At 42.8% G+C, this 12,399-nt stretch overlaps 1 protein-coding gene across 1 annotated transcript; it reads right to left on the bottom strand.

The window, feature by feature from the left end:
- Positions 1 to 3,882: 3,882 nt before the first annotated feature.
- Positions 3,883 to 11,536, bottom strand: leng8 (leukocyte receptor cluster (LRC) member 8). Its single transcript, XM_076736407.1, has 15 exons — positions 11,169 to 11,536; positions 10,287 to 10,419; positions 8,475 to 8,630; positions 8,209 to 8,286; positions 7,433 to 7,862; positions 7,050 to 7,221; positions 6,798 to 6,968; positions 6,231 to 6,479; positions 5,985 to 6,149; positions 5,379 to 5,673; positions 5,016 to 5,117; positions 4,827 to 4,895; positions 4,607 to 4,736; positions 4,288 to 4,495; positions 3,883 to 4,195 (listed from the first exon to the last, which is right to left on the bottom strand). The coding sequence occupies exons 1-15, from the start codon at positions 11,207 to 11,209 to the stop codon at positions 4,033 to 4,035; spliced, it is 2,562 nt and encodes an 853-aa protein (XP_076592522.1). The 5' UTR covers positions 11,210 to 11,536; the 3' UTR covers positions 3,883 to 4,032.
- Between the last annotated feature and the right edge of the window lie 863 nt (positions 11,537 to 12,399).

A 12,399-nucleotide genomic window follows, 5' to 3' on the forward strand; every position in this document is an offset into this window, starting at 1 on the left:
GCTGTTAGTGAGCTGCAACATAAACTATTAAAGCATTGCAGACGCAATACAATACTTACTACTGAGTGTGACTACTTGCACACAGCAAACGGTCACAAACATACTCAACATAAAAGGAAAAAGATAAGAATGAGGAGAGAACAAGTAGTTAGAGATTTGGAGGAGGAGGAGGAGGAGGAGGAGGAAGAGGAGAGGAGGAGGAGAGCATGCAGGGAGAGGAAATAAGAGAAAGACAAATTCAAATGAAGACGAGTTAATAGGAAATGGCAGGAAATGAAAACAGCTGAAGTGAGGAAGGTGGGAGCTGTTCCAGTGTCAATATCAAGGAAGGAGTTACAAGGACTGATGGAGGTATAACAGTAACATGGGAGCAAAAAATACTGAAAACATGACTCAGGCATCGGAGAGAACAAAAAAAAAAAAAAAGCATCCAAAATCAAAATGTGTATTGTTAGTTGTCTGGGGTGAAACTTTCTACTAAAAAAAGAACAGAAAAAGAAAAAAAAAACAAAGCAAACATCCTGGACTGTTTCAATGCTGAAAACCTGAGACATCAGATTACACACTTAAACCATGTGTAAGAATCTTACATTCAGACAAACCAAAGGCAACAAACAATCATCAGTGAAGCTCATCGCGTGACAAAAAAAACCAAAAAGTTAATTCTTAACATGGGAGCACAAACCAGCACTTGTCAAACAATTAACTTTGCCTGAAGGAGACTGCAAACTAAAAGAAAGGTTTCTAAATGAGATGAGTTCTGAGGATAAGAACATTTTCCGCATGTCCAGACACATTTTCCGATGCAGGATTAAACTCTAACTTAATCTAGCAAACGCAAGCCAAATGATTCACAACTGGAAATAAATAAGAGTGAAAGAAAAAAACCTACGTATCAGCAAAGACCTGTAGGCGTGTTAAAAAAACGTAAATGCATCTGGACAAACAGAAACCACAGTACATAGAGACTTTGTCGCTCAAACATTGTTTTAAAAAACTAAACAGGTATCATGTTGCACAGAAACTTTTTAAATACTTGGGTTAGCAGCAGATCAGCACTTTCCAGCATTTCATTATATGAGGCTCCCATGTATTTTATCAGCTGTATGGCTTCAACTTCAGTGGGTCAAACCAAGAGACTTGGATTGCTCACAATTCACCCTCTCCGGCTGGCGTCTGGAGGTGGTTCGCCCACTTAACATCACTCCGTGTGCTCCTGCAATGCAGCAGTACTACGAGCTGCAGAATGAGAAGTCTGGTGGTGTGTGAGAGAAAGGTTGAGGGAGTGAGGGGAGGGAATAGCGAAGAGGACAGGGGGGGTCAGGTAAATGAAGGGGGAAGAAAGAAAACACGTTGAGATCACTGTCATTGCACGAGGTTTGCAGAAATAATGAGCAAGTTCAGAAAACAAATACAAGTTAACAAGAGTGTTTTGTCCTTGTCCTTTTGTGGGAGACGTTCACAGCACGTGTTTGGCAGCGGTGGTCCCGTTTCTCACAGAGAACACACCAGCTTTGTCTGGAACGATCTGCCAACACAAAACTGCCACAAAACAGGCGAGTGACACAAATGTGGTCACGGGTTTTTGCCTGAAGGGACAATTTTCAAGACCAAATTTTTCACATCGCTGGAATCTTGCCAAACTGTGCTAATGTTTTCAGACTGCACGTTTCCAGTGCTCGTTTCTCCCAGTCTGGGATTAACGAGCACTGGAAGCTGGCAATCAACTCCGCCACGACGTCCACTGTGACGACGAAGACACGACACACAACCCCGTCCAGACCTGTCTGCATTTAAGTTTACATATTCACAGAGTTTTGCAAAACCCAAGGAAAAGAAAAATAAAATCACACTTACCCGTGTGTGAACAAAAAAGCCCTACGCTACACTCGAGTTGAAAAGAAATCACACCAATATCATACAATATTTACAAACATATACTGTGTAGATCAGTAAACACGCCGACTGTACAGCAAGACTGCATCCACTCATGTTCTGCTCAGTTACACCAGTCTTAAATACCTCATTGCTCAATGTCTCTACAGTGGCAGTTAATACTGTTTAAAAAGAAAGGAAAAAAAAAAAGTCAACCTGTTTTCAATTTCAGCACAATAATTCTACATAAGGAAGGATGGGATGTGGTGGAAAAGTCTGTACTGAGGGTTCTGTGGGTTAGGGTTCCTTTCCGGACATTTTCAAGCTCATCTATTTGAAGTGCTGTAAGACATCAATCTCCCAATTATCACCTAAAACAGAGTGCACCACCACCAATATCATTCTAGGTCCTGAAAAGCACAAACCTGAAGATAAATGGACCAAAATCACATCAGAGCACTAAAATTCCACCTAAAGAAACTCTTCTGTTTCTCTTCTGGGGTGAACAGTCTTAACAGAGTAGAGTGAGGCAGCTTTTTGTTTTTTTGTTTTTTTTTTTTAAGAAAGCTGCATCAGAACTAGGGGAGAATTTGACATAAAAGCACGAGCCTTCACTCGACTGGCCCCTTTAGTTCAATGCTGGTTTAAAAATTGTGTTTTAAATACTTTACAAAGTAACATTCAGACAGCAGCGTCTATCTGTGCAGTTTAACGTATGAGATCAAACAGACTCCGTTTTTGGCATTTCAGGAGGTCAAATTTGTTTTGAAACTTAATCTGCTCAGTATCAAGCTGGAAGTTTTCATAACAATTTCTTTTTGGTGGCCAATACTGCTGTCCAAAAAACACCAGCCCATATATTTAACACAGAGGAAATGTGAGGCAACATCTCTGTTGTGACGTCATCCACCTCGTTCCAGAGAAGTCCCCTTCGCTTACCAGCCTTGCCAGAGCAAGATGTAGCATACAAACCACTCGATACTCCTTCTTGAAGCAGCTGCTTTCCCCCGGATGCTCCGGCGTGCAGCATTCGCCCTCGGCTGTATTTGAAGATGGCGGCTTGGCTGGCCCTGTTTCTTTTGAAAAACAGCTGGTGAGGTTAAGACGTGGATCACAGGTGGGCCTCATCACTGCCGTGCCGATCAGGTTGTGCTGATTCCAGGTGCTGGCAGAACATCTACCTGAGGATGGTGGAAGCAGATTCCCTCTCTGCCTCTGGATGCTTTGATTCTGGAGGTCGAGCTCAGCTTCGAGTAGGAGTGAGGAGGTCACCTTGGTGAACACTTGCCTGTAGCCTTTATCATTCACAAAGTCAATGCTCAACAGATTGAGACTTCTCCCGCTAAGACTGGCCAACCATTTTGTGACTGTGACCAGCGAATGAATACTACTTAATTAAATCGGGGACAAGACTCAGGACTTCAGTCCGGTGCTTTTCCTGGCCATACAACTGGGGACAAACAGCCAACTGTAGATACCTTGAAGAAAGCAGGTGCAGGGCGGGACATACAAACCACCTCGTCTTCTTTCAGACTAACTGCTGGCATCTTCTCACCTCGTTGTCTCACAGTCTCTAAGAGGAAAATGCGAAGTTGATCTGGTTCTGTAGGCTTGACTTCGAGCGAGAGACAGCTGGATGAATGACTTGAAAAACGTGGTTCTTTAAATTTCCCTCTTGGTTGACAAGGCTCGAGACTTCAGGTCTTGGAGCTGCTGACTTGAGGAAGGAAAAAACATGACAGAACACTGTTAGCTTTGACATCTGATGGTGGTAAAGGAACAGGAACCATGAGGGTGAGTGCCTCCCTGATCTGGCTCTACGACTTCTTGGCCTCTAAGTTCTGAATTGACTAGATAATCCCAAATCTAAACTGTTCACACACTTTTCTGGCATTATAAATGTAGTGAGATATCTGGGCATTAAGCTATTAAATCAGTTCTTATCAGAGAAACCAGAATATTACAACCACCTTCTGAAACTTAAAGCCAAGTACTCTGCCATGTGTCTTTCTATAGGAGTCTCATACAGTTGTTAGTCTGCCAGCTACTCTATCTGAACTGTCTGAGGTGTCTGAAGTGCAGTGCATTGTATATGTAAGGACCCATGATGGTCCCCTAGCCTCTCCCTTCGTGTTGCTACCCCACCCCTCCACCTCCTCAGGAGGCAGCCAAAGCGGCTGTGCTGGTTTTGCAGTCTATCTTTTGGGGGTCAGAGGGTGTAAATGTAACACCTAGACCAGTAAGAAAGGCCATACAGGAGTCTAAACAAGAGAAGCCCAGATTGGACTGCACATACTGCACCGGCAAGTCAGGTCTGAACCTGCGGACAGAGGAAACAGAAAAAATAGAGATCAGCATGTGCGCTCTCAGCAAATAAAATTTGAACATAGACCTTACTGGAACTGGACTTACGTTTTGACCATGGCCCTAAGTGCAACCTTTCTTTCCCTCTCTACAAACTTGTCAATGAGGTACGAAGCCATGCGCGGGGCTTCCTGGTACAGCTTAAAGAAACGATGATAGTTTCCTAATGCCCACACAGCACGGAGAGCAAGTGCATGAGCCACACACACATCTGCCTTCAGCGCCGGCGTCAAGTACACCAACTCGGTGGTCAGATCTGGAGGGGAGGACGAATGGACAAGGTTAATTTGTGGAAAGAAATAGAGGAAGGGGGAGAAAATGTAAGTGATGTCGAATAGTGACTCAAAAGAAAACAATGTGAGCATACCTCCAGAGTTTTTAGTGAAGATATAATACAGCAATCTATATGCTGTAAACTCTCCAATGTTCTCTGAGGGATTGTCCTTATACAGGGCCTTCAGCTGGGTCTGGCACTGGTTGAACTCTTCATGATCTCCCTGAAAATGATAGAGATTCAGTTAAAATGAATAAAAATGTACTGTTATTGCTTTTAGGTAATGCAACACATAAACCAAAAACAGACTCACTTTTTCCAGAGCAATACGTGCATGACACTCGTAGACCTCTACTGTGAAGTCAGTACGAACTCCCTGGACCTGGACAATGACGGGGAAAAATAAACACATTTAAAGAAAAAAAAAAAAAAAGTCAGACAGAACTTAATGTAAAAAGACAAAGACAGAAGGTCAAATGAAACTTAAATGAGGCTAACTAACCGTGAGGTCCTGCCGTATGGACTTCATCTGTTCGCAGGCATAGACGTAGTCCTGGTGGGTTTTCCAGTGGGCTTTCACAGCCTGCAGTGATTTTCTCAGGACCTGAGTGAAAACAAGTTCAGACATAGATCAAAATCTGAATCTTGATCTTCGGTGATGTAGACTGAGACATATATACAACCAAAGGTTTCATTACATCATCCCTGTCATTGTCTCTTATTCTCATTTGCACAGTACACAAAATGCTGAAACGCGCATTTATGAAAACATTTAATAGTTATTCAGTATTTCCCACATAAATCTCATGACTGCAAAACTACTATCACAATACATTAAAGAGGCTGACAAAAGAGCACAACTTACAGGGACGGGGCGCACAGTGGAGGGGTCCGGGGCACAGGTGAGCCTCAGGTAGGACTTTGTGATGTCCTGGCATGTTCCCACGATGGGGCAGTCCTCCCAGCTGAGGCCCTCCTGTGTTCCATCAGGCAAGTCCAGGGCATTGATGGACAGAACCAGGGGCTCTGAGCGAAGCTGCTTGTGAAAACGAGCTGCTCGGCTCTGCTTCTTGGCTTCTCTGTTGGGGTCATGGAAGTCCAGACCAGCACTGCCGCCTTTCCTCTTCTTCCCAACAGCTGAGTTGGAATCTTCCATGTTTCTGGGAGAGGAAGTCAGATATTATTCACCAGCGAGTCAAAGACACAAACATTTATCTTCCATTTGAGGCTTCCTCAAGAGCAGTGATCAATGGAAGTAGATCAATGTAATTTTTGTGATAAAACTAATTTGAAAGGTAGCACATCCCATATTATCATGTCAAGGAAGACAGTATACTCATTTAACTTGTTAAATAGAGTATTTTGTCCTCCTCGACTTGAAAACTTTGGATGTGCTACCTCTGGGTTTAGTACTCTACTGAGAACACTATCCATAAAGCACTAGCTCTTTTTCCAATATTAATTCATTTACCTCCTTCCTCTGTTGGCCTTTCCTCCTCTTCCACGTCCCCTCTCTCCACCTCCACGTCCTCTGTCCCTGTCATTACCACGACCACGTGCTCCTCTCTGACTTCTTCGGGACAGCTGAGGTCGGAGGTCACTTGAGATGCTGCTGTCTGACTGAGAGCCAGAATCACTGGGAGCATAAAGACACAAGACATTTGAAAAGGAAACACACAGGGTGTCCACAAAAAATGAGGAGGAAATAGTGTCTTACCTGCGTCTATGCCTTTGGTTGCTGCGGTCTCTGTGCCGGCCATGGGAGGGGGATGGGGATCGGGAGGAGGACCGGGAGGAACTGGAAGATGGGCTCCTTTGAGAAAATATATTCCTATAGTGGCCCAGTCTGTGTCCGCCACCCCTGCCTCTTGATGCTGTAGCTGCTGTGCTTCCACCACGGCTAATTGAGCCATCTGACGTCCTCTGTGGTGGAACAGCTTCCCATCGAGACTGCTTGACTTTTAGTCTGCAGGGGAAAAAAAGGGAAAAAAAAGAAACAAATCTTAACATGCCTGTGTGCCCAACCTGCAGGCAACACTACCAACAATTCACAGGAGTGCACAACAATTCAGAGCAAAGAAAAGCGTCAGCTGAGTTTGTTACAGTAGAACTTACTGAAAACAAAGCCAGAATTCACCTCTGCACTCAACTGAAACCACATCAAAACACTGTCATTGATGTTTGCTTAATCTGCAAAGCTCATGTGCAACAGCCTAAAGAAATTTCAAATCTTACATAACAGTTAATATACACCTGGCAAACAACAATCCACTACTAAACTCACTCAGGCAATGGTTCACGAGTCCAATCAATGGTGTAAGCAGAGCCATCCTTTAACCGGTCCTGCAGAACTTCCTTCAGCACTTTCTCTGTACGATCTTTATCCTCCTCTGTCTCACAGGCTGTAAAACAGCGCTGCACGTATTCCTTCATGGCTTGGGGCCAATCCTGAGGCCTGGACACAAAGCATTTTATGTCAACATATTATTCACAGATTAAAGGAAAAGAAAATCAGTGGAAACAGACCAGTTCCCACCGTGTCTGAGCACCACCAGGTGCAGCACTGGCACTAGCTGGGGAGGAAGGAGTTGGATTCAATCCTGAGGGCTGCTCGCCTGGAGGGAAAGTCTGATTGGAAATTGGAGAACACTGAACCTGATAGGGCCTCTTGGGAATATTGAACTTCACAGAAGCTGTCCCAGGTGCCTCTGTGAGAACAAAAAATACAAAAGGAATACAGCTTAGAAATAAAAATTAACAGGGGAGCACTTTGTATAACCAAAACTGACATCACATACAGAAACAGCAATAGGGATAACAGCATCAGAGAAACAGTGATGCCTACATCAAACCCTCTGCATCAATTCAGTTGAGAAAATGTTGTGCATGTCAGCTACCTCACAAAACAGTAAATCTTACGTTTCATGCGGTGCCACAGTTGCTGTCCTTGTTTTTGGTTTTTGTTTTTGTTGGCATCTCCTCTGCCAAGTCCTGGCACATACTGGCCTGGCTGCTGTTGCTGCTGGGAAGTATTCTGAGAGGGCTGATAGGTGTTCTGGGCCTGGAAGCCTTGTCCATAGTTAGGCCTTCCCTGGGAATGGCTGTAAACTTGCATTTGGTTGGGGTCACCAGGTGGGTATGGCATGGAGTTACTGGCACTGTAAGCATTTTGGGATGGGGGAGGGGGGTATTGGGAATTGGGTGGGGGAGGAATGGGTGGGGGTGGAGGAGGAGGGGGTTTCTCTGAGGTGGTTGGACTTTGGGGTGGCTGGGGAGTAGCAGGGGGAGGAGGCTGTGGCTGAGATGGGTAGCTGGGGGACTGGTCTTCCATTCCAGGCACTGGAGGAGGCTATGAGCACAAAATAAGACAAAGAAGAAAAAAAATGAAAAAAGCTATTTTAAGAGCAAACCAAAAAACTAACTTTTTGAAAAATAAACCTGTGCCAGAACCTACAGAAATACCTAGCAGGCATTACATCAGACATTAATTTTACCAAATGCTCTGTCATACTATTACAAAATGTGTCACTGGTCACACCCAGTGACTCAGGCATTAGTTGGTGCTCAGTTTTATCTTTCTGAAACTAAAAGGCTCAGTGGTGAAAAGTGGTCAATTAGGTCCATAATTATTCCTGCGGTGAAATTCAGGGGTCTATGAATAACTTGATACTAGGAACATAATTCCTGTTACGTACCTGTCCATTAGAGGTTGGAGCTCCGGGGTAAGGCCCTGGGGGTACACCATACTGATTTGGTGGGTATGCAGCTCCATACTGGAAATTCAGATGAAACCCACATTGTCATTGTACAACCCTCACCCAATCCCTCAGCATCAGATGTTATTTTGAGATGGACAAATGTACAAGCCTTGCAGCCAACAGTGCTGAATGCAGTATATGCCTTGCATTTGTATTTAATATCATTGAGTTATACGAATAAAAAAAATATTCTTGCAACTCACTGGACCCATGGGGTAGTAGTAGTTGTAGGGGTATGTGTATCCAGGATAATGCTGCTGAGTTTGCTGGTACCAAGGATAGTACTGCTGCTGCTGTTGCTGCTGCTGCTGTTGCTGGATGGCAGCAGAGTCGGTCACCGCAGGCTGAAACTGACCGGCCTGAAATGAGAACCATGCACAAACAGCCTTGGTTTTTTAATCCAGAACGAGGAGGAAATCATCTAGCAGGAACAGAAATGATGAAGAAGAAGATACAAAAACAAATATTTTTTAAACTAATCACAAATCAACCCTTGATAAATGATTTCCCCAACTTACAAATCCACATTCAAACACTTATTTGCCATTTCACAGCAATCAGTTGGTATCCACTGCTGTTGTGACTATTAAAATCAGTCAAAACAATGCCAAAAGACAGAGTTTGATGGTGCTATGAAGTAGTGTGGGACCATAACAGTTACTGTCTTCACCATTAAATAACTACCATTGCCACTGAAAATGAATAATCATGCTCCATCACAACCAAGCAACACAAAGCAGTGGCTACCTAGCTATTTCACAGATTTCCTTCCTCACACTCTGGCATATCTTCTGGTGTTTCCCTGGAAGTTATAGCAACTAGCGGAGGTAAAGGGGATATGATGCCATTGACAGGCAACAAAATGAAACTTATCGTTACCTTTTAAAAAATTATGGAGTTCTGAATTTGAACGTTGTTGGAAACATTTGCAATAATATATGCACACAATACAAAAATATGTAGCATAGGTCTAGTCATTTTTAGCAGGGCTATGCATTGTGCATGTGCTAGGAAAACAAAACTGCAATGAATGAAACTGCCAAAGAAGCACCTGTGTGATACAGCTCGGCCATGCATGTGTCTGACACGGTACTTGTGTGGATGGAAATCATTTACGCTCTAAAACACCATTTCAAAATGAAAATATATAGCCACAGCTGCTTGTTTGTGTGAAGTGAGGGTTTGTGTGTGAAGTGAATTAATGGCACATCATTATTCTACTTGGTAGTTGTAGTCTATTGTGCACTTAAAATCATGTCCCTGGCTGCATAGACAGGAGGTCTATCCACAATTAAAAATAATCACAACTCGCTGTATTTTCAACCAATTGGTTTGTAACAAATGGCAAACATGTATTTAGGATACAGATTACCAGATTAAATGTTATCCCTGTTGATTGGTTTCGCTTTTCTTTCATTGGAACTTTTACAAGCAGCACAAAAATCTGGCATTTCTACTATCTAAATGGGTCAGAACCTGCTGCAATATAGTGGCAGCAGAGACACATCTAATCTGGATGTGTCATCTACTGTATCTATCAGTGTAAGATTGAGTTGAGATGACATGAGAAAAGTTGTACTTTCAAGTTATCAACCAAAACTCCAAATGAGGCCGCAAGGAGGAAATGAACGTAATATCTGCCCACAGATCCAAGCTGTGGCCAATAACCCAAATCTTTGCATACCAGTTTTTAGCTATACACTACTTTCGATGTTTGAGTGAATAACTAATAAGATGACAAAAACATTTTACAGATGTATACTGTATGATCAATATGAATTTAATGTTAATGATAGTGTATGTATGAAGATACAAATGTACTGGGAATCTACACTGCTCACCTGAAGCATAATATATGATGTCTTGTATAACATAAGTGGTTATGTCCCTGCAATTTACCCTTTGATGTTCTATGTCCACATTTGTACATTTTCTTTCAGATCAGATCAGTCAAAATGGATTTGAGTGTCAGGTCTAAAAAAGATAGAAACACATAAAGAAACAAAGGCACACACCTCTGCTGTGGTCCGGTTGGCTTGTGTAGTCTTTGCAGAGCTCTGACTCTTACTAATGGACGCCAGTGCTCGTCTTGCCTTCTCCCATTCTGGGTTTTCATGAACCTGGGCGTCTCCAGGAGCACCATAGGACCTGCCATTAAGAAGAACATGAGTCAAGGGTGTTGGTGGAATTTTTATGGTTTTTGCTTTGATCAATAGTGTACAGACATGAGGGTGGTTAACACAAACTTGATAATTTGTCAATGATAACTGTAAATACACGTATAAAACGTTAGCGGCTTGTTCCAAAACCGGTTTGTCTAACGTTAGCCACGTTAACGTTTGCTCTATTGCTCCAGCCAATGTATCAAACTAATGTTGAAGCGTTCACATTAAGTTCACCTTTAAGCTAACTAGCATCACAGCATCGACATAACTTGCATTTAACTGTTAATCATCTTATTTAACGCACAGCATCTTACGTTATTCGTGTTGACATTAGTCTGTCGATGCGCAGCCTGCCCCGATATCAGTCAAACTTGCAACATCTCTAACACTGGATTATTGAGTGTTAAATTATTGACATCACAGTTACCTGCACTAAGTCATATTCTATCGCCGAAAACGACATACAATTTAAATGGATGGAAACACCAACGGTAAGCAGCTAGCTAATAGGTTAGCATTCTGATAACCAAACCAATGGCCTGTATGTAGCTAGGTGTGCTAACACTTGTCAACATCCTCAGCTGAGTTAACATAATTAGCATTTACTCAGGATTGTAGCTAGCAAACGATACTATAACATATATCAACGATACAGTCTTACATTATATGAACTTACATGTATGTCATTCACCATGTGTTGTGGGTCTTTTGTAGCAACAAAGAGTGACTTACCAGTTAGTGGTAGGGGTTGCTTGGGTCGTGTTGGCCGCCATTTCGCCACACACTACAGTGACCGTCACAAAGCTAACGCTAGGACAGATTTTGCTAGCTAAGCTAGCTGGCTACAGAGACACTCGGCTCACGTCGTTAGCGTTAGCTTTCCTGCTACAAAAAAAGGTAAACAAGATGAAGACTGCCACGATGTTCAACTCTGTTTAGAAGAGTCAGCCGACCGGCAATAGCACTATCTATCCAAGTAATTCAAACTTTAACATACTTTCTGTACAGGTGAAGACTAAAACATGAAGTGAACTTTAGCATAATCGCTTCCTTCTTCGTTAGCGACCAACTTCATCCGCCTGACTAGGCTGCGGAGATACAAAATGGCAGTTAAGTAAAATTGGCCAAGTAAAGTGACGTAGCCTTCATGTGTTTGCTCTGCCCTGAGCAGGTCTTTTCAGGCAGAGTTTATGGCGTTGTTTGTCCCACCATCTGTACCGACCCTACAAGCACCACCAATCAAATCTCTGCTTTGGGTTTAGGTCAGAGCCGTGTTTATCTCCTAGCGTATCAATCATAGAGAGGGGCGCAGAATTTTAATGCCTGAGAGACTAAATCCAGGTCATATTTTGCCCTATTTTCTCACTGTGTTCCAGTTATGGGTAGTGAATAGGAAATGAAAACTTTACTGAACCCCAATGATATATATATATATATATATATATATAGAACCATGGATGGATAGATAATCACCAATTCATTGAATTCATTGTATTATTCTCAGCATCATCTCATGTTGTTTGTCCATGACACTATTTGAGCAAAACAGTGACCATATTTGGAAGGCTGGGCTGGTCATTATTACCCAATCAAGGATATAGTGTATGTTTATACTTTGTGTGTGTGTGTGTGTGTGTGTGTGTGTGTGTGTGTGTGTGTGTGTGTGTGTGTGTGTGTGTGTTTTCCCCCAAGTTCATAGAACTTCACATACTCACTCATTGGAGAACATACATTTTTTCCTCTTATCTTCACATGAGGCACACACAGCGGCAGGATGTGTGTTTCTGTGCCCTTGTGTGAGTGTGTGTGCCTGTGTATTACAGAGGGGAGAGTCATTTCCTGTCAAACAGTCTCCCCCACACTTCATCCCCAAATCATTCAAGCTTTTTGGAAGTATGAGAACACTAATACAACAAATTTCTATCACTCAGACTTCTTTCTTGGAATTGCAAGTCTTATATTG

The sequence above is a fragment of the Chaetodon auriga genome, chromosome 8 (assembly GCF_051107435.1).
Source record: "Chaetodon auriga isolate fChaAug3 chromosome 8, fChaAug3.hap1, whole genome shotgun sequence".
Taxonomy (NCBI): Eukaryota; Metazoa; Chordata; class Actinopteri; order Chaetodontiformes; family Chaetodontidae; genus Chaetodon; species Chaetodon auriga.